Source organism: Apaloderma vittatum, unplaced genomic scaffold (assembly GCF_000703405.1).
Source record: "Apaloderma vittatum isolate BGI_N311 unplaced genomic scaffold, ASM70340v1 scaffold5301, whole genome shotgun sequence".
NCBI lineage: Eukaryota > Metazoa > Chordata > Aves > Trogoniformes > Trogonidae > Apaloderma > Apaloderma vittatum.
This window is the reverse complement of record NW_009700695.1, coordinates 56856-80453: the sequence shown is the minus strand read 5'-3', so window position 1 is coordinate 80453 and position 23598 is coordinate 56856. Positions and strand designations below refer to the sequence as shown.

At 36.6% G+C, this 23598-nt stretch overlaps 1 protein-coding gene across 1 annotated transcript in view; it reads left to right on the top strand.

Moving 5' to 3' along the window:
* LOC104280991 (contactin-5) overlaps nt 1-20943 on the top strand; it is a gene marked incomplete at both ends in the record, with an annotated part of 47361 nt that extends 26418 nt beyond the window's left edge. The window contains 4 exons of the mRNA XM_009878830.1: nt 4965-5146; nt 13632-13768; nt 18559-18688; nt 20800-20943. Of these exons, the coding sequence (XP_009877132.1) occupies nt 4965-5146; nt 13632-13768; nt 18559-18688; nt 20800-20943 (593 nt within the window). The remainder of the gene's footprint in view (nt 1-4964; nt 5147-13631; nt 13769-18558; nt 18689-20799) is intronic.
* Between the last annotated feature and the right edge of the window lie 2655 nt (nt 20944-23598).

Here is a 23598-nt window from a genome sequence, read left to right as displayed (position 1 = left end):
GCATTTGCTATACTATGATGAGAAAAATGTAATATGGAATTTTGCAATGTGGCCAACACTGAATTCATAAGAGATGTTTGGCTCTTCTCTACCAAATTTTTCATCTCCTAGCTGTGTTGTTGTGACTTCATTAAGAGTAAATATATTTATCTGATTTTTTAATGGAGAAACAAAAAGTTGCAGAATAGCTTTTCCTCCTTACTTACTATTGGCAAAACCAATAGCTTGCCTATTGTGATCTTCTGTTCCCTTGCTTGATTACACCTTAGTCAGGTGGTTCCTGTGTTCATGATTAACTTGAACTTAAGAATTTGGAAAAAAGCTTTGGAATCACCTAAAGTGTCAATTATGTTATCTGACTTTAGCTATAGAACAATTAAGGGTCAAGTCTGAGTGCACAATTTAGGCTTGGATAAATTAATGAAAAAAAGCCTCTGGAGTATAATTCATTATGAATAATGAATCATTATAGATAATGAACCATTACCCTTAGCTCTGTGCTAGGTGTTAGAGATGCTCTAACACGTTAGGACTTAAAATGTGAAGAAAATGATGTGGAACTGAACATGCAGCCAAGCAGGAACACTGTCCTTGCTCTGTGCCGTAAAGAACAAGCCAGCAGTAGTGCAAAACAACATCCACATTAATATATGAAGTTGGTACCCGTGTCAGACCTGTTACAGGTGTGTATGGACATGACTTGCAGACCTGGACTTGTTCATGCACACAGGCTTCAAACTCATCACTCTTTCCTTCTATTCTATTCCTATTCTTAAATCGCCAGTACTCACTGCTGCAATATTTCATGAGTACTAACCGTCTTTTAATAATCAAATAAAAGGAAAAATTATTATCTTGTCTCCTAAATCTCTGCATCTGACCAGATTAGATTTATATGGAATGTTCTAAAGATAGAACCATGTGAATGGTTGAATTTCATGATACTCCTTGACATTTTAGTCCTACATAATTATCCTGTAAAAATTTAAGGATATTTAACTAGTTGCAAGGCTGGAGGGCATAAGGAGAAAGGATTTTTTCTGGTCTCAGATGCACAGGCATGTAGAGGATTTCAAGATATATTATAATGGGAACCTGTGGATTTGAAGGGACAGTTCAGAATAGTGACGCATGGTAAAGAGAAATACTGTGGAGAGGAACTGAAATCACAGTAGAAGGTAAAATATTTGAAAAGAGCACATCAATTTGTACAAATGAAATCTAGAAAAAGTAACCTATGCATTCTGATTTAAAATATTGCTGAAAAAAAATAGAAGCTCAGATCTATAAAAAGGGTATTTTAAAATTCAAATATTATTCTTGTTTCCAGATCACTCCTTTCCTGAAACGAGCATATGCTTTATAAATCTAATGAAATTCTTTTTCAGATGAAATAGGAAAAAAAAATTTATACTGCTTCCAACAGGTTTTTCAAATCATTTTTATTTCAAATGAAACCTGTGAAGAATTCTTAGCAAATTCAATAATGCTTTTCCCAAATAATATATTGTTGAAAATTGACTCTTAAAATCTCTTGTAGATGTGAATGTAAACATATAACTCACACTTTCTTCAAATTCAAAGTGAACAAACTCCCAGTAATGTCTATCACAGTCACCAGTGGTCTCTTAGAACTTTTATTTCAGCTCAGATGAAAGAGAATTCTAATGATGGTATTTCTGGAATCAAGTAGGATTTTTTCCTCAGTGATGCTAATATTTACCAGCCACATTCAATAGATTATTTCCAAAAATGAGAAGTAATCTTATCACTGAATTCAACTGAAATTCAAACAAAGTTACTTGTAGGAGATTAATTTGAGCAGGGTTATAATAAACATGGAAACTGTATTCTCTTAGATGTCTGCTGAGACCAAAATAAAAATGTATTATAATGATTATAAGATTTAACAATTATGCATATTACATTAAACTCATATTAATATGAGAGATACTTCTGCTATCACACTATTTTTTAAACAGCTGTGGATCATTTGAAAAGATGAAAATATGTGCATATGTTAGCTTTTATGGTGGATTTTATGAGTTTTCTAGAACAGTTAGACAATTTTATTCTTTCACATCCTCACTCATATATTTTATTTCATTCCCACACAAGTCACAGAGGGGAAATAGGTATATTTTTATTTCAGATGTAAAATTCATATCTCACTTGTAAGTTATGCAAGGAAAATAAGCTTCATTAAACAGAATTCATAGTTGTCTGCAAACAGTGATTTGCAGTTAGGGAGTATTTTCCTTTTAAATTATTAAATTTACACAGCTCAAGTAACTTTATCTCCTTGAAAAACTCCACTATACTAACTCATATTTATGAAGAAGAAAGTTAGTTTTTTAAAATATGGTTCCTTATGACCCAGAGAACAACAAATTTCAACAAATTTCACCTGTCTTTCCCATGTTGTACACATTTGCTTTCTGTAGCAGACACAAAAGCAAATTTCAAAACAAGAATAGTTAAATGCAATTTAAGTCATAGAAGTCATAGAATGGCCTAGGCTGGAAGGGACCTTAGAGATCATTTAATCCAACCTGCCTGTCATGGGCAGGGACACCTCTCAACTAGATCAGGCAACACATGGGGACTGAAGGGGGATCGAACCCGTGACCCTGATGTTATCAGCACCAAGCCCTAACCAATTTAGAGGAAATTTTCTAAATACATGCATTTCAGAATAATCTCATGGCAGCTAAATTGGATAACTTTCACAGTTTATAATGTCTTCATTCTTTGTCAGAAATATACACCAGGAAAAAATTCCACTTACCAGCAGAACCAATTTTCTTCCACACCAATACAGCAAAAGCATTTTTGTCACTGATTTTACTGTAAATAGGGCTGAAAGGTAAATAGATAATAGTGAAAAACAAGCATGGCACCCTTATGGTGCCAAGTGTACCTGATTACCTATTTTATTTCTAAAACTGCAGTTGCTGAGTAGTACTGCATTGTATCAGCATAAAATATAACTGTGGGCCTGTGTTATGATTAATACTGATTAATCAAACACTTGCCTGGCCATGGTGGCTGTTTTGCAGCCAGCAATAAGGACATACTTATAATCCATATAGAAAGAAGACAAGCATATAAGAAGTTTACACTTAAAGCTGAATACAGTACAAAAGACTTGCAAAATCTCTAGAAAGTAACTCAAGAAAGAGTATAAATTTGAATATCTAAGTGAAGCGCGATTAGAAGTAAAATGAAAGCTAATAAATTGGAAAAAAAACCCCCCAACCTACTAGTGTTATTGTACTACCTAATATATACAAATACCTATCAAAGTATAGCAAAATATGTGACTAAGGATTTGAAAGGTATATCGTAAGTGGTAGGGCTAAAGACAGTGAGTTTTATTAGTGTATTGGAAACAAAAATATTGTATTTATTCTTCATATTTAGAATTGAACAAGTTTAAGGGTTTGTGTCAGATAAGAAGGGGACTCTTTTTTTAATCTTTTAATTGAAAATATGAAAAATAACTTCTAATAAGCAGAAAACTTCATAAAACAGGCCCATGCAAGCTACACAAAAGAGTCCTCAAACTACGCCTACAGGACATAAAAATTTGAAATTATTCAGCAAGAAAACAAATTAAGATTAATAATGAACAAGCTATCAAGCTTCTATGGTGATATAGTACAGAAAAAAAAGAGCTAGTATAATCCACAGCCATCATATGATCCACAACCATCTACAAAAACAAAAAGACATACATGAATGGAGCACTGAGGAAATAAAGATCAGTCTATTTTGTTTACTAAGGAAAAAAGAAAGGTGATTTGATTACCATACATGTATTTCTTCCACAGTGATAAAGGATCATTTTGAAGAATAGAGAGGTTTTGTAGTGACTATGACTCAGAGATGAATACACACACTCAAAGTATCTTTTGTCAGGCTGAGTAATCAGTGCAGCAACCTTACAAAGGAAACAATGATTGTGTCTTTCTGGTATATTCAAATAAATAGAGGATATCATTCCATATGCGACAGTATGCTTGCTTTGTAAAGGTAATTATGTTAGTAGGCTGAAAGAAATTCAGTGATTTCTGACATTTAGGATATAAGAGCAGAGAAATCTTCTGACCTTCAACTACATGTCTGGGAATTTTCTGGAATACCTAGAGCAGGCTAGTTTTCTGCTCACAATCAAATATTTTATAACTACAGTTGTAGTTTTTTTCTTTTTTTCTTTTCTAAATCCTTATATATTTATGCCTGTATCTAAAAAAAAAAAAAGGTACACAACAACTAATAAGTATTTGGGATAAAAATAGAGTTGAATGAGTGCAAACACTATCTAATCCATTTCTTTCCTCAGTATGAACATAGATTACAGTTTTCACATAAACATGTGTGGAATAGCAAATCCTTCCACTCCTGCAAGCTGTCATGTCAGGTTGCGAGTCAGAAGCAGTAATGAATTAATATATATTTCCTACACAACCAGTTTTGCAACTCACAGAATATTGCAACAGAAAAAGTCTCCAAAACTTGAATACCTTAATTTATCCAAGATATCCTCTCTATCACTTACCAATCTCTTGAACTGCAATTTCGTTGCAGGAAAATTGGAACCTGTTGGAATTTTTTTAATTCATCCACCTTTTGAAATTGTTATTTCCTCTTGCTTATCAAGTGGACACATTCAACAGTGAAACATAGAATGCTAAAGAAGCTGTAGAGAGAGTATTTCAAGTGATTTACTTGATCTCAATAAAAACCTAGCCTCCCTGGTGGATGAAGAGGCACATTTCATGTAGCAAAGCCCTTGTTAAGGATTCCCTACAGGAAGTGAGTTATATCAAGCATTATATGAACCTTAATTGTGGTTATATTTTATTGCTACTTAGATTATTAAGTGTTTAAACTACCAGATAACAGAACCTATATTCTTCATAGTTGGAAAGTGCTAACAGTAATTTTACTAAACATTTCAGCCCTGTTCCAACAATCTCATGGAGGAAAGTTAATGGTCATAATCCAAGTAAAGCCCGCCTGAGAAAATCCCAAGCTGTGCTTGAAATACCTAATGTGCAGCTAGAGGATGCAGGAATGTACGAATGTAAGGCTGAAAACTCTCGTGGAAGAAATGTCTTCAGGGGACAACTACAAGTGTACAGTAAGTGTAACTGCATATAGTGTTATTCAGTCATGCTTTTTCCACACTTAAGGTTTTAACTACATCTGAAGGATGCTAAGGTGCAGTAGAAACAAAGTATCATTCTTCTGAAATAAAATTATCATTGAATTAATCTATGTATTTTTTTCTCTTAGAAATGCATTGAAGTCAGAAATAAAAATAAAGTTGATTCCCTCCAAGAACTGGTTTAAATACAATTTCATGGGGTTTTTTTTGGTTTGGTGTGGTTTTTTTAAAGAATATCACTATGATTTTAAAAGTCTATTTCTTTTTCTCCTGTTGTGATATATAACAATGACATGCAATCTAAGTATGATGCATCTGTCAGGAAATAATATTGGAAATACCTTAGAGTATTGATTACATTTTTAATAATGTTTTACCATTGCCATACCTGGAAGTTGAGTTTTGTCAAATCCATTGTACAGGAATGAGAGACAAAGAAGTGTTTCTCGTTTTGTAGAAAATTTATCTGGGAAGATAAACATCCAAACTTCGAATGTTCCTCACTTTCTTCTTCCCTCAGCTTTTATTGCTGATCATGTCAATACATGGTACAGGACATCCTTTTGGTTGGTTTAGGTCAGCTATCCCAGCTGTGTCCTCTCCCAGCTCTCTGTGCACCCCCAGCCTCCTCGCTGGTGGAGTGGGGTGAGGAGCAGAAGCAGCTTTGACCCTATGTAAGTTCTGCTCAGCAGTAACTAAATATCCCAGTGTTACCAACACTGTTTCCAGGACAAATCCAGAATATAGTGTCATACAAGATACTATGAAAACAATTAACACTATCCCAGCCAAAACCAGTGTGAATAAAAATAACGGATTTTTTATAATATTGTTGCTGCATTCTAGAGGCTAAAAAAAAAAGCCTTTATAAGACATGCCCTGAATATTTACAAGTCAAAGTTTTCTTTATATTGAATGTATGCTTCAGTCCCACCTACTTCTTCCTAATTGAAACTACACCACTTGTTATCATTTCATGAATCCTACAGCCTTACTATTTAGCAGGAAAGGTCTTCTACAGGAGATCATGAAATGAATCTTTCAGACTCTGGATTGTTTTCTGTCTTCAAATATCACAGTCAGTGTAATTCCAACTGCTGCAGTTTAGACAGGTCCTCAGGCTAATAGGTACCTTTAAGAAGAACTCTCTCCTGTTAATCAATTTTATTTTTCTTTTCTTGATTTCAGCCCATGGCTCCTAGTGCTTTCTCCACGTTATTAATGATACACAGTTCCACCTTTGTTACACACTTTCATCAAATAACTGTAGACTGGCATCATAGATTTAGTTTATTTTCCACATATGTCAATATTTCCAGGTCCATAATCAATTTTCCTGTCTTCTTCAGCTTCACAATGTCTTTACTTTAGGTTCTTTGGTTTTAGTGAGCATCAGCAAATCTCTGGATGATCCTTCTCTCCTTGCTTTTCACTCTATCTAGAGTCAAGGGGAGGTCTTTGTCTTCAGGGTGGGGTTTTTTTTTTGTATATGCTGGAAAAAAATTATGAAGGCAAAGATGGTAGGTTTGCAGATTTTGTTTTGGACATACAATGCATGATGCGTTTTCAGCAAAGGTTTTATAGGGCTGCTACCAAAAACCGCAGTGAAAGCCCAGGAACTACTTGATGCCTTCTACTATACTAATACTTCAGCAAAATTTCTCTGGTATTACAAATTTTTAATGTAAATCACTTCCATGAAAGTGTAGCAGCACCTGCTAGGGACTTGGGGGCCAGGGATGTTTAGCAGCATGCTTACTCTTTTTCAATAGCATTTCTTAAAATGTATGAAATGAAAAAAAATTGAATTTGAGTTATAAGATATACACAGTTCATAAACTGACTAGCTGTTTTCTAGACCTGTGAAACTATTAGATTACGAAGTACCTCATGAAAGTGTTAAATTATCTCTCTACCTCCGTCTTTCAGAGTTAATGGAATAAAAAAGGTGTTCTTCAGGAAAGAAATTAAGGAACTGGAAAATGAAATTTTTTCCTCAAGACCACCCTGCAAACTTGTCACATAAAATCACAGCAAACACAATGTGATGCTCTACGCAACTCTGCCTCTGTCATTAACCTGGACATTTTTTGTTTTGAGCAGAAATAAAAATAATACGCAAATCTAGGAGTCCATAGAAAACACTTCCTACATCAGTTTTGTTCTACTCTATGCAGACAGAAATATGAATTTTTAGTTCCCCAGCACTGTCAAGATTAGGTTTTTTACAGTTACTGCCTTTATGGATAATGCACAATTTGTGTTAATAGGCATTTTTTGTGATATTACTAGAACAACTTCTTTAACATTATAGAAAGGGAGTCCACTTCAGATTATCTCATTCTTCTGATTAACAATTGCGTGAGATTAGCGCAGGGGAAAATTTACTGCAACCTTTCAATGCTTAAAGAGGGCTTACGGAAAGATGGGGACAATCTTTTTAGCATAGCTTATTGCGATAGGACAATAGGTAATAGTTTCAAACTAAAAGAGGATTTAGTCTGGATATAAGGAAGGAGCTCTAAACTAGAAGAAGATTTAGACTGGACATAAAGCAGAAGTTTTAAACTAAAAGAGGATTTTAACTGGATATAAGGAAGAAGTTGTTTATGATGAGGGTGACTGTAAAGAAGGAGATGAGTAGCGCGCCCATATCTGAAAAATAAATTCACATGTGTAGTTAAATTAAATTTATTTACAGAATATAAGCTCCTCCAAATTTAAAGGTTCGGTATCGGTTGAGGAAAAGATCAAGCTCAAGCAGTAGCCCTTGACAAAAGAATGATAATCTGGATTATCACACATTCACCTCAATCAAGACGGGGGTTCCCATTCTCGTCTGATTGTCCTCACTAGGGTACCTTAAAAAGGCGGGGATTCCCGTTCTCGCCTTTTCAACCTTGCCAGGGGTACCTTAACCAGGTGGGGATTCCCATTCTTACCTGGTCGACCTTGCTAGGGGTCCCCTAGACCAAGGCAGAAACTTTACAACCTCATCAGGCCAACCGCCACGAGGTAACTCCAACATGGCTACTGTAAGAACCCTGTTTTAAAGCCTAATCAATGATGACTGTGGTCAATCATAGCCATCTCGGCTTCTCATTGGCTGCTGGCCAACTTCCTGGATGTAACCAAGTCCCGACCAGCTCAGGTTCCATAGACAAGTCCGGACTAGCCCAGGTCACAGATTCCCTGAAATCTGCCTAACAACAGCTTAGCTGGGGGCAGGAAACACCTGTCACAGTGATGACACACTGGAAGAGGTTGCCCAGAGAGGCTGCAGAAGTCCCATCCCTGGAGACATTCAAGGCTGGGTTGGATGAGGCTCTGAGCAACCTGATCTAGTTAAAGATGTCCCTGCTTATTGTAGGTATGTTGGACTAAATGACCTTTAAAACTCCCTTACAAACCATATTATTCTATGATTCTATGATTCTTAAATCTATTGTTATACTTCAGACTACCTTACAGAAAAGTCAAAACGAGATCTAAGTCAGCATTTCTCCTCTCTGCATTAGTGGGAAGTGAGGTCAGAGCAGGCAACAGAAGGTTTCCAGATGTCAGAGACCAGCAGTGACCTTCAGTACAGCAGAACAAGAGGAGCAAACCGGTATTAGTGCCCTTCAAGAGCCTTTTCCTGGCTTCAGGATGAAACACCCATCAGGGAACTTCTTGCAGCTTCCAGTGCTCCTGAAGACAACATTAAAGTCTCACTGGCCTACAGTTCTTGACAATCCTTTCCAGGGGTGCAATAAGAAGGTTTGGGGAAGAAAGTTTTTTGTAGTGTAAATTTTAGTCAAGTGTTACTTAACAAAATTGTCAGCTTCCTTTGCTAACATCTGGTATGGCAGGACTTGGGGTCATTACTTGAAACAGCATTTCCTGCTGTTCCTCTTATTCATAACAACAGTCAACATGAATTATTTACCTTTGTCTTTACACTGACATCTCATTCCTTCAGGAGACAGTGATTATTTTGGCTCAGGAATTCAGATGTAGGCCATCATTCCTTACCAGACGTTTCTTGTAAAATTTCAGAGCAGGCTGTAGGGCCAGCTGTGTCGTATCACAGTCTCACAATTTGCATATCTCTGTAGGAACTCACTCGCTGCCTGTTTGAATTTTCTTCGTTTCATCAGTTGCATCTGATCTGGGTCACAACAGAGCATTTAGTAGAAGGCCCAGGACACCCAGTCTGTCTATCTGGTCACATTTAGTCACAAACTAGTGATTTTTCATTTCTTACCTGATGCTGTGATCCAGATACACCATGATTGCCTGATGAAGCTGACACTTCGGATGTTGTTCGGAAAGTGGTATTTCGGATGCTGACAACTTCAGATTGTTATAGATTCAGCACTTATTGGAAATTCAGTTGTAAAAGAGTCAAAGGCATTATAAACATAATTTTGATAATGCAAGAAATCTTCATATGAACTGCAAGCTATTTTGAGAGAAATTTTTCCCCAAGTTATCAGCTCACCCTGGAAATTTCCATTAAATTCTATTCAAGCTTGAACTGATTAATACAAGAGAGCACAAAAAATAAAATTGGGCTAGAGATATTGACCATCAACCTTTTGTAATCACAATTCCTCCATAAATCGCAGCTAGCAGCATTTTCCCAAAGATAAGCACTGGTCTGTGCAATTCCTGCTTCTCTCTCACTCTGAAACTGTTTTCTCCTGTGTAACTTACTTATTAGTGCCAGTTCAGCAGAGGGTGATGATGTGTAGTGGACCACAAACCCAATTTTTTGACCACTTTTTTTTTTTTTTTGGCTGAATCAGTTCCCTGATCCTCTTCACAGCAGTGCCCCATAAGCAGCACTGCTGCCACATGAGAATGGGAGGTTTGCCGTAACACAAGAGTGGAACAAGCGGCTGAGGGAAGAAAGAAGCTGTAATGCATTGTAAGAACCATCCTGATTTAAAAAACAAACAAACAAAAAAAGCCAAACAGTTTAATTGCTTCATATAAAAACTGTATGGAAGAAAATCCACTAATGGCACTACAGGTTAGCCTCATGCAGTAGAACTGGCTAGAGAGGAAGAGACTTTTGTGATTGGAATTGTACTTTCAGTTTCAATTTGGTATCTTATCTTTCTCACTGTGATACCTACTTATTCTTCTCCAATTCTTTCCCCAATTTGACTTATGTCCAGAAAATTGGTTTTTTTCACCACCAACGCTGTACTCATTCACATTTTTGGACACTATCCAAAGTCATTTATCTCTGAAAAAATTTATTCTTGATTTTCTTTCAGCCAAAAAAAAAGGTTGCTTAATAATTTGAGAATGTATGCCGAATTTTCTGCATCTGAATTTCATTTTGCACAGAGGAGATAAAAACTAGCCTGTAAGCTTAAGATTTATACCCAGTTTTTGTTTGTAAAACGTTCTGACATCCTTGAATAAACAGGTGCAGAAATATAGCATAAAATAAATCAGCGATTAGATATTAAAATCTCAGGAGTACTATACGAAGCTATGGCACAATACCCATAAAGACTACTAAGTAATAAAACACATCCTTCTATTCTTACATTCAGCCTCAAACTCTTCACAGGACAGATAAAAACCTGGCAAATATCATTTTCTCCCAGGACGAACGTTGCACTTACAAAATGAAAAAAGAAATGTTATTTTTGAAATCCATTTAAATGCTTCTTAGAATTTATGTTTTTTCTAATTAAAATCGAATACAATTCTGGAATGAAATTTTTTTTTGCCGCATGCACATCAAGATTATGTTAATACATTTTTATAAAAAAAAAAAAAGAAAATAATATGTTGGGTCAGATGTTGTACAGCCAGTTAAATATTTCCTTTTTTGGATTATTGACAGAATTTAAGAACAAGTGTTACAATATTACAGAGACTGACCCTTGCTAATGAGCAGAGAGGGAACTCTCTGTGAAAACTAAGGAGTACACAGAGAGAGGAAAGAAAGCCAAGAAGTTATGACAATATTTGAAAAAAAGAAAATTTTGAAAATATGAAGATAGTCTGAGAGAACTGTGGCTGTTTAGTCTTGCATAAAGAAGGCTGGGAGGGGCCTTTATTAAGTATATAACTATCTGAGGGGTGAGAGTCAAGAAGAAGGGGTCAGTCTCTTTTCAGTGGTGCCCAGTAATAGGACAAGGAATAATGGGTATAAGTTAGAACATAGAAAGTTCCACCTCAACATGAGGAGAAACTTCTTTACTGTGAGGGTGACAGAGCACTGGAACAGGCTGCCCAGAGAGGTTGTGGAGTCTCCTTCTCTGGAGACTTTCAAAACCCGCCTGGATGTGTTCCTGTGTGGCTGCCCTAGGGGATCCTGCTCTGGCAGGGGGGTTGGACTAGATGATCTTTTGAGGTCCCTTCCAACCCCTGACATTCTGTGATTTTATGATTCTATGATCATACTACTGTGATTTGCAAGTCTATGATTACAGAGGAAGACCTGTGCTGTGACCATATTCTGAAGACAGCCATAAACAGAAAATAGGAAACAGCAATTTTGTGCTGAGGAGAACGCCTTTTGGGAACACAGTCGTATTTCCGAGTAAAAAGGTGCACACTTGAATTCTGAACACCTTAGCTCATGATGAAGTCAAGTTCAACATAGAAAAATGAGACCAGATCTGCTTTGGGTCATATAATAGAATTTTCAGAAAAAAATAGTAAAAAGAATTAAATATAAATAGGAACAGTTTAGTGTTTCTTGCGGTGGTACCACTGGCTAACTTTTATGAATTTTTAGTTACACATTTAACTGTCACATCTCCCAAAATCATATTAACCTACTCATTTTCAAGGAAACAATTGCTTCTCAGCGTAGCTCCTTTGTACTTGCCGAAACGCTCAAAAGGAAACAACTGCATCATCTATACATTGCAATTGAATTATATTTTTAGGACAATTAGTAGACAATGAACAAGCAGGAACTCCAGCAAGCAGCTTCTGAGGATTTGATGGGATCCTTTGATATAACTTAAGAATCAAATGATTATGCACAACAGAGCACATACGGAGCACGTCATGCATTGCTCTGAGTGTAACAAGAAGAAAAATGGAGCAGATGTTTTTACTCTTGGGTTTGGGAGTAAAATTGGTCAATCTTATCTGTTTTCCTCTACTAAAAAGGGAAACAAATGATTCTTTTTCTGATATGTTTCCAGCTTCTGACAACTCTCTGATCACAGGTTTTGAAGCAGACTAGTCTCTGCTTAGGAGTGATAGACACCTCATTCACTTTCTTTATCGTCCATGCACAAGATGTAAGCTAGAAGCAGTTAGTCACCTGTCAAGCCTTTCCATACATCCTCATGTATTTGATTGGTGACCTGTCAAATGCCAGCTAAATTCAAAGATTTATTTTTAAGCTCGGTTCCCCATGTTTAAGTACATTATCAATTATCCAACACTTGAAGCAGAGACTTTGTTGTGACAGATCTGGACTTATATCAAGCAAAAGAATTTTACATTCCCTTGACAATGAAGGACTTTTAGCTACTTATTTTCTACTATTTAAAAAAAAAGCCAACAACAAAGAAACAATAAAACCTCAGCAAACTTAATATTATTAAATTAATTAATTTCACCTGTCATCCTTTTTGCTATACAAATTTATATGGCTACAATATGAAAATCCAAAAGATGGCTTGTAAGCTCACATTTTTATTTCTGTGTGTGAATGCTCAGTTCCTCACTGAGTCATACAAAGCCTTCCAAATTATAATATCCTACACATTGTTATCTGATCAACTGCTGCATTAAAAATCTGTTTATCTGTAAAAAAAAATTCTCTGCTTTTTAAGAGATTATTACATGAAATTTAAGTTCTAATGATCACATGCACAACTAACAAATGTCTACCTTTAAAAAAAAGAATGTTTTAACATTGACTTACTGTGTAATTTATGTTCCTAATGAATGCTGGAAGTGTCATAAGTTCTGTGCTTAAAAATGTTAAAAGCATTTTTTACCTTAAAATATGAATTAAATTCAAGAGACCTGAACACAAAAAAAATGTTCATATACCTTACTGAATTCCTAGTCATTCCTAGCTGGGTAAATTATGATTTCCTAGTCAAATAGCTTAGGTCTTGAAAAGTTACTAAATATTCCATCGTGACTGCCAAGGAAATGCTCTTAAATTCAGCAATAATGAATGCATTAATATATAATACTGTAATTTAATCCATTGGACTTAGGCCGATTTCTCCTCCTGGTCATGATATTGCTCACTGTCTAACGCCATTTAAGCATTTCCTTTAAAGTCATGGAGTTTTGTTGATTTTATTACTTTCTTTTGGGGGGTTGTTTTCTTGCTTAAATGTTCTTTCTGAGAGTAAGCTAAGCCTTGTATAGTGCATAATTTAAACTCTTTAGTTGATTAGGTCTTTATATATCAGCTAGAGACTTACCAATTTATGTGTTTTGTATATAGCATGGTATATTTTTCTTGCAGCCTACCCGTATTGGGTGGAGAAACTTAATGATACTCAACTAGACAGTGGAGATCAGCTCCGATGGGAGTGTAAAGCCACCGGAAAGCCAAGGCCCACGTATCGTTGGTTGAAAAATGGAGTTCCTCTCTGGCCACAGGTACTTAGACAAGGAGTCGCTAGTATGTTTCATGTTTCTCCTTTCATTCATATAAAGTCAGTTAAAGAAAATACTGAAAACTACTTCAGAAATGACTGCTTTCTGTGTTAGTTTCTCAAGTGTTAGTGAACAGGTTTTCTATGCCTATCCCCTCTGAACCATCTCAAGCAATGGAAGATTGCTTTTATCAGCAATTCTCTGTAGTTCAGAAGTATTTGGAAGATGTAACTGTGTCTGCAAGAGCATTTGCCATTGTGCTATTGCATCTCAGCAATCTTCAGGTATTCTTTATTCTTTTAGAGAGTAGTATTATGCTGCTTGTGTCTATATTTTCCTGTATAAATGAACAACTTGGAGAAATGCTGTATTTGCTTCATATTTCTCCAAAAGTCATATTATTTAGCATACTTTTTGTATGTAATCATACTCTTCAAAACACTAGCAGCCTAATGTAACAGATGGAACAAGTTCGTTTTCATCCGTTTTGAACTCCATTAATTTTCTTCCAGTAACAGAACTCACCATCAAGAACATTAAAATGTTCCGTGTAAGACTCTTAGAATTTAAAGTGTCTCTGAGAGCAGCATCTTTAGACCCAGTCCAACCTGCGGTGGGGAGGTTCATCTCGGGGTACAGGGGGATTTCCCAAAACAGGGAGACCCACGGGCAATGGAGCAACCTCAAAAGATCTGGCAGCTCTTGTGAGGGAGGCAGAAGAGGCATGGGCCTTGTCACAGCAACAGCACCACCTCTTCACCATAAAAGCAGCTTCAAGGAGGGCAGGAGTCTGCAGATCCCTACGTACAGAGCTTGGGCAGGCAAAGGGGGATGTCACGTCACCTGGGCATAGTGTGGTGGTTTGCACAGAAGGAGACTCCAGCAGAGCACTGAAAGCACTGGTCACCCACCTAGTTCAAGAGGCAAACTCAACTCGTGGTTATCACCCTCTCAGAAGAGGACCTAGCTGTGTTTACCACTTGGCCCAAAGCCATTGTTAGAAAGAATGTGATGACCCAGACAGCACTCCCACATAAACATGCAGTTGTCCAGGTCTCCAGCTGCAGGGTGTCTGTCTCAAACCAGTGAGTCTGTCTCTGGCTGTCTCAGAGAGTAAAAATGGTTCTCAATCATGAGTTCACAAGGCTTGCTGAGAGGGCTTTAAACTAGGTTTGAAGGAGAAGGGGATAAAACCAGGCTCGCTAGAGATGAGCCTAGAGAAAACATGTCAATGCTGGGGGTGATATCAATAGACCAGCTCAAGTGCATCTACACCAATGCACACAGCATGGACAACAAATAGGGGAATCTGGAAGCCATTGTGCAGCAGGGTGGCTGTGACATAGTCACCATCACAGAAACATGGTGAGATGACTGCCCTGACTGGAATTCTGAAATGTATGACTAAGCTCTTCAGAAGGAATAGGCAGGGAAGGAGAGGCAGTGGGGTGGCTCTGTATGTTAGGGAATATTTTTTTGTGTAGAACTCAATGACTGTGGTGGTAAGGTTGAGTGTTTATGGGGGAAGGCCAGCAAGACAGACATCCTGTTGGGAGTCTATTATACACCACTCAACCAGTATGAAGAGACAGATGAAACATTCTACAAGTGGCTGGTAGAAGTCTCAAAATCAACAGTCCTTGTTCTCATGGGTAAATTCAACTAACCAGATGTCTGCTGGAAATAAAACACAGCAGAGAGACAATGGTCTAAGAGGTTCCTGGAATGTGTAGAAGATAACTTCCTGACACAGGGGGTAAGTGAGGCTACCAGGGGAGATGCCTCACTAGACTTGCTGTTAACAAGCAGAGAAAGACTGGTAGGTGATGTGGTGGTCAGTGGCCATGAAACCATGAAATGATAGAATTTTCAATTCTGGGTGAAGGAAGAAAGGAAATCAGTAAAACCATTACCATGAATTTCCAGGGGGCAGACTTTGGCCTCATCAGCACACTGGTTGAAAAACTCTTTTGGGAGACAGCCTGAAGGGCAAAGGGGTCCAGAAAGGCTGGATACTCTTCAGGAAGGAAGTTTCAGAGTCAGAGGTGCAGGAGCAGGAAGTCTTCATGTGTCATTAGACAAACTGACTGGGGTAACGACCTGCCTGGCTTGAACAGGGAGTTTTTACTGGGAAAAAAAAAAGGAGAGTTTACCACCTTTGACAAAAGGGCAGGTAACTCAGGAAGAGTACAGGGATCTAGATAGGTCATGGAAAGAGAATATCAGAAAGACAAAAACCCAGGTAGAACTCAGTCTGGCCACTATCATAAGAGATAAAAAGTATTTTTACAAATACATTAACAACAAAACGAGAGCCAAGGAGAAACTCCATCCTTTATTGGATGCAGAGGGGGAACATTTCCATTGAGGATGAGGAAAATGCAGAGGTACGTAATACCATCTCTACTGAAGTCTTTGATAGTTATCAGACCAGGTATTCAGCATCCAGAATTGGAAGATGAGGACAAAGAGCAGAATAAACCCCCCATAACCTGAGAGGAAGCAATTAATGAACTACTATGCCACCTGAACATTCGTAAGTCTATGGGGCCAGAGGGATCCACCCAAGAGTGAGGGAGTTGGTGGAGGATCTTGCCGAACTACTCTCCATAAATTATCAGCAGTCCTGGTTAACAGAGGAGGTCCAGGACAACTGGAGGCTTGCCAGTGTGGTGCCCATCTACAAGGAGGGCCAGAAGGAGGATCTGGGGAACTACAGGCCTGTCAGCCTGACCTCAGTAGTGGGAAAATTAGAGAATTGTTCATTTTGAGTTCACTCACATGGCATGTGCAGGACAACCAGGGGATGAGGCCCAACTGATGTGGGTTCATGAAAGGCAGGTCCTGCCAGACCAACTTGATCTCCTTCTATGACCAGGTGACCTGCCTAACGGATGAGGAAAAGGCTGTGGACATTGTCTACCTGGATTTTAGTAATGTCTTTGGCAACATTTCTCGCAGCGTTCTGCTAGAGAGCATGGCAGCTCGTAGCTTAAACCGAGTTAAAAACTAGCTGGATGGCTGAACGCAGAGAGTGAGGGTGGACAGAGTTAAAACCAGTTGGCAGCCAATCACAAGTGGTATTCCTCAGGGCTCAATTATGAGGCCAGTCCTGTTTAACACCTTTATCAAAGATCTGGGTAAGGGAATTGAGTGATCCCTCAGTAATTTTGCAGATGACGTCAATGAGTCACAGTGTTGACCTGCTCGAGTGTAGGAAGGCTTTGCAGATCTGGACAGGTTGGATCATAGAATCACAGAATCATCAAGATTGGAAAAGTCCTTTAATATCATAAAGTCCAGCCATCAACCCAATACATCAATGGGCCAAGGTCAATTGTACGAGGTTTAACAAGGCCAAGTGCCGGCTCCTGCACTTTGGTCACAACAGCACCAGGCAGTGCTACAGGCTTGGGGAAGAGTGTCTGGAAAGCTGTCTGGCAGAAAAGGACTTGGGGGTGTTCCTCAGCTGCCAGCTGAACATGAGCCAGCAGTGTGCCCAGGTGACCAAGAGGGCGGTGTGCCCAGCATGGCCAGCAGGAGTAGGCAAGTGATCTTGCCCCTGTACTTGGCACTGGTGAGGCCAGAGCTTGAGTGCTGTATTCAGTTTTGGGTGCCACAGTACAAGAAAGACACTGAGGTGCTGGAGTGAGTCCAGCCACGTCAACATGATAGACCACATCACACACATTCTTGCCTAGCATCTTTCCCTTTTTATAGTCTCAAATTATTCAAAGTAAAGAAAAGTTTTGCAAATTCATTTCATGCACTTTTTCCAGATTAAAGTAAAGCTCTTCAATTCTGGGAGAAAATGTCTCCATTTGTGAATGAATTCACAAGAATGTATTTATGAATGTAAGAGATGTAATGTCTTTCTTCTATCTGTGAACATCAACCAATTATGCAAACAATGAGAAAGGAATCATAAATACAGTTTACTTTCGAAGCTGTGGGGCATTGAAAATATGGTTATATGCTTTTATCCATTTCTGTCTAGATGAAGTTATTAGTCCTGAAATTGAAGCAATTTAAATATCTGTACTTTTGGGGTTTCTTATTTTCCAAACCATTAGTTGCACCAGGTTCTGAATTTTCAAATTAAATTTCAGTGTAAACTGGGGGCTTGTGACAGAGAGAACCTTTTTCGCAGTTTCATCTTTACTCCCAAACACTTTATTCTTTATCAATTTTTAATTGAGCATAGATCAACTATAATAATGAAACCTAGAGATATTTTCTAGCAGTTCAAATTATAAATTTTACAGCTCCATGAAGTACACATTTCCATAAACAGCTATTAATACTTTTTCTCTTCCAGAAGTGGTAGAATCATTTTCTACTAGTGGACCTTTCAAATAAGAATTTTGCACTGATGATGAAGGCAATTAAATGCTTTCACTCTTAGTCATGGAAGCAATCATTTATATCTACTTTTATGAAAATAACACCGTGACTGAAATCAAACATTTGCTAGAGATGTGAAGACCATCAGATGTGTTATACTCACAACTGACTTTACTCTTCTGAGTAAATACATAAAAATAAGCCTTGCATATGGCGAATTTGGACTGAAAAATATTTACCTTTAAATATTTTGGAGGGTTTTTTGCCCTCCCCCATCTGTTTTATTCTTGTCATTCCTTATATAATGAGAAAGAAGAAGCCCAAGGAAATTTAGTGTTCAGTTTTATTTTGGCTTAATAATGTCTTTTTTGCTTTTACCTTAAGATAATAACATAGCAAATTTCCAGTGCCTATTTGCTTATTTTATTTTTATTTTTCTTCCATTACAGAGCAGAATTGAGATGGTTAATGGAGTTCTGATGATCCACGGTGTGAATCTCTCAGATGCTGGAATGTATCAGTGCTTAGCAGAAAATAAGTACAGCACCATTTATGCCAGTGCTGAGCTGAAGATTTTAGGTGAGCATTATTGAAAAAGAACAGTGTTCTTTTTTCCCCTTTGATAATTACATTTGTTCTTGGTTTTGTTATCATAAGAAACAGCTTCTGCCAGTCCAAATTTAACAGAGCAGATAAAAGTGGGTTCCTTTTTATTCGTATTATTTATGTGTGAGTTCATTCTTTGTTGCCTGAGAAAGCACAGGTCCTTCTGTTAAATGAAAATTTTCTTTAATGAATTACTGACTCAGTTACATTTTATGACTATTTCTCATAATAAGGTTATTTCAGTTCAAATAAATGAGAAACTATTTTTACTCTCTCAAAAATAAGTGTGTTAAAATTAAATTATAATTTCTACAAAGGCCGTTCAAAGGTAATTAAGCTTGATTTTACTTTTAAAGGTACAAAAGTTTCCTATGAAGTTTTCAGAACTGCTTGAATACTGGAAATTACATACTTGCACTGATATCACTCACAGTAAGGAAAATATGCTACATGATGTTACCCAGAAATGTAAGAAAAAAATAATTATTCAAAAGTTGAAGTGAGGAGTCAATGAAGAAAAAACTTGAGTCATGTCAATCATGTAATTCCAACATTAATTTTCCTTAAAGCAAATTAAAGCAAACTGTGGTAACACACAGTGGGATAATAGGGATAAAAGAACTTCCAGGGTGTTAAGTAGACAGACTTGTAAGAGTCTCATGGTTTTTATTAGAGTGTGATATAGCTGTCAGACAGGTGTCTGTCAAAGTAATTCAAAGGCCATATCAGAGATTAGAGGTCTCCACACTGCTCAAACCTTGCAAATTTTAAAACCTACACCTGGGAATCATTCTTGCAAACTCCCAGTCAAAAAAAAATCATAAAGGTGAAGTTACTGAAATAATACATATTTGTGTTAAGATTTGATATATCTGAAGAATAACCTATTTACTACATTTCCACTAATTTCTTAGCTGTCCAACATTAGAATTTCAGTATTGACACTCCAAAGTATATCTGTCTAGCCGTAAATAAAAACCCACAACCAGCAGTTATTCTCTTTTCATCACCTTCCTTTGTCATCTGTTATTTGGTCAGCAAAGAGATCCCTATGGATTACAAGGCTGTCTTGTTCTATTTTTTATATCTATTATAAAATAAGTATACCTATCATATTAGGTAGTTGTACTCTTTCTTTGATGTCTAATATCAGAAATGGCCATTACATATTGCTGCAGTAAAATCAGTCTTTCATTTTGTCACTTGTGAAATAATACCCCTGTTAAATTTTACCAATAATTTTGCATCAAAGAAACAGTTGGTTTTAATTTTCTGAATTATTAAAGAGAAAGGAATAGAATAAATTGTCCATATAAATAGCTTTTTTATCAGAATTACCCCAAATAATAGAGAATTCCTACATATTTGAGTCAACAGAGTGTAATATATTCCTATATGTGTAGATAAGATAGTTTCAGGGGTTTCTTAGTGTGAAATTAGAGTAATTAAGCTCATTTTATGATATATTTTTTTCCTTAGCTGTATTTTAATCAGTGGGACTTCTTGAAAATGAAATACTGAAAACAAGACATAGTTAAATATTTTCTATTCAGAAGTTCTCACTTTTCAATTCCTAGATTCAGGCAAATATAAAAAGAGAAAGCCATAAAATATCTCTAACAGTAATATTTTATAAGAGATTGGAGATAACATTTTAGATTGTTGTGGAATTTAAACTCCTTTTCATTTTGAACTACTTACTTCTAACAAGTTGTCTATGAAATCCATAAATTTTGGAAAAAATGTAGCTAAATCAACTGTAATATTTAATTGCTAAAGCTGTTGGATTTCACAAGGATTCTTAATTTATTATGCTGGTGTGAAGAAGATCTCACTAACTCATTATAGAATTAAGTTATAGACTGGCTGCTGATTTCAAATATGCTGTAAAATTCCATCTAATTTGCAGCTCATTTCAAATAAGTTGTAAAATTCCATCTAATTTGCATTATAATAATTTCCAGGAAACAAAATTGAGATTCTATCCCCCAAACCAAACTGATTATTCTGACCCTCTATTAATGTGTAATGAAGCAGAAGGCTGTGGTTGTTCTCTGTAGAGTTTACGTACTTCTTTTTAACAGCTTCAGCTCCCACTTTCCCACTAAATCAAATGAGGAAAACAATAATTATTACCAAAGGCCAAGAAGTTGTCATTGAGTGCAAGCCACAAGCCTCTCCAAAGCCAACTATCACTTGGAAGAAAGGAGACAAACTGCTAAGGGAGAGTAAGAGGTCAGCAGCCTGTTTGGTAAACTAAATATTGTGTTTGCATGTTTGATTCTGTGGTATGATATGAAAATACAGCAAATACCTAGAACGTACATATGTTAGCATGTGTATGGGTATGATTCATCTGACAGTAATGACTTTATTGTTTCAACAATATTGAAATGGATAATCTTAAAATTACTCAGAGATGCAGACAGATGAAAAGAAGTTACCATTATTTTGGGTTCTTTATTTTCTGTTACTTGTTCCAGAAATTCTTTAGTTACACTGCGGAGATATCACAGATTTAGTGTATGAGGGTATTATAAGCATAAAGGCTGAAGTAGTCAGGACTATATAGAATATCAAATGTGCTTATTCATTTGAAATCATGATAAGGCAGGTTTGATCACAATGGAAGTCTAAGACAAGCTTTAAAATGAATCAGAGAAGAACAATATAATTCCATTATAGGATTTAATTACACAAGTGCTCAGTGGCACAGATGTTTAACAGAATATGTTTGATTAAACAAGTTCCATCCAGCTCTGTACATTAAACACAGTTTAAGCCCTGCAGGTTAAATGCTGGCTGTAATCGCACTTTACAGATTGTGTGTCTGTACACTAGAATAATTTTGCCAACCTGCACATGGTCTTTAAGTACATAAAGCGATCTTATCTTCTTTCTGGCAAGCTATGTGAATAAACCACTTAAACTGACTTGTATAACGTTAGTCAAAAAGACAAAAGCATGGCCTTTTTATTCATTTGTGCGATACTGATGAAGGCAGTAAAATGTATCTGTCCTCCTTAGCTGCAAAAGCCATTTAATTTAGGTGAGTTTTCTTTTCATCTCATGCTATTTATTTTGCTCTGAAAAAGAAAAATGAGTAAGTTTTCATGCCATATTTGTTCTTGGAGGAGGAGGAGTGAAACAGCATTATATACAACATTTTACTAACAGGTGTGAGTTGTGTAGTACATGTTGACACGACATGAATGAACAATATTATAAAGATGCTGATAATATCAAATATTCTAAGACTGATACCTCTATGCTTTAACTACACGGTTAACTGTTTACACTGCATGACTCCTTCTTTTTATCTCCACAAAACTCACTATGGTTTCTCTGATCATCTCATGTAAATCACATTATAATCCAAGACCAGTGAAACATTATCATAATTACTTGATGTCTGTCCAAATATAGCCTAACTTTGAAGTTAAAATCTCATAAAGTAAGATCTGGAGCTACATTTTTGGTATTTGCAGTTCTTGATACTTGGTTATTTTGATGAAGCCTGGAACAGGAAATGATGAAACGTGGGAGATAAACAGCTGATTGAACTATTTCAAATCTTTGAAAGAATTGGACTGTGTTCAACTTACTTGCTGAATAGATGACTAAAAATTATCTTGTGCCATTCAGAGCAGTTCCCCTGCATCTACCGTTTATAGAGGTGCGAGGGTGAGAGGAATCCGTTTCAAAAAAATTCATCCTATACTTTTACATACAGTATGACTTAAACAATACTAACAGAGTCTGTTTGAAGAGGAGATGAGAAGGTGTAGCATGATTTTTGGAAAGGGGATTTGACTCAATGGCGGTAGTATGTGTGTTTCCACGATTGGGACACTCTGTGAAGGAACTATTGGAAAGGAACTGTGCAAAACAACTATATAAAAAAAATTAAAAAGGAATAAATTGACATGATGAGTACATCTAATACTTTTAAAATGGGATTTCTTCATAGACTGCTGATAAAAATTCCAGCAAGAAACAATTAGTAAATGTGATGCGATGAGTTTGCATAGAATGTTTGTTTGAAAAAAAAACAAAACAAAAAAACCCAAATTCTGATTAAATAATAAAGAAGGGCAAGAATAAAACAGCAGAATATGTTTTTTTCATTTCTGAACAGGTTATTCCTCTTTTAGAGTGCTTGTACCAACTGCCTGTTGTGTTTTATTTTTGCTAAGTCTGCTAGCCCAGAAGAGGAATTCATTAGATTTAGCCACATCTGTTTGAAAAGCCTCAATACAAAAGAGACCTTCCTCTCTGTAAAGAAAAAGAAATTCCACTTAACTAGTGTGTCTGCTCTTCCAAGCTGTGTTCCTCCATACAGCCAAAAGCTTGTTGAGAGAAATACCTCAAGTGACATTTCCATTTGTAACTGAGCAAAAGGCCGAGTTTGTTCCCATGGGACACATGACTGGGTACAGCTCTTGGTCCAGTCGGACTTTGATTGTAGCCCTTGGAATTTACAGCAGTCAAAGCCTCAGACATTTCGTATTAATTCAGAAGGTTAAAGCCACTCACTTGGCAACATAGCTGTGGAAAGTCTTCATGAACTCCATCTCTTGGTCTATTTTTACTTTTGAACAAATTATCCAACTCGAGGTCTTCGTATTTCCGGTCTATCAATGCTAAGTTTGCTCTCCCTAGTGAGAAATCATTACTCTGAGCAGTGAGACCATTTGATTTCACTTGGAAGGCATCTGTACACTAGAACAGCTCTTTTGCACTATCTATAAGACACAGCAAATAAAAGCAGAATATTCATAAATATTTTATGATAAAAAGCATTGAGTGTTACGTTCTCATAAATGTTTTAAATTTTATTACATTATTCCTACAGAAATATACTTATTTAATGAAGATTCCAA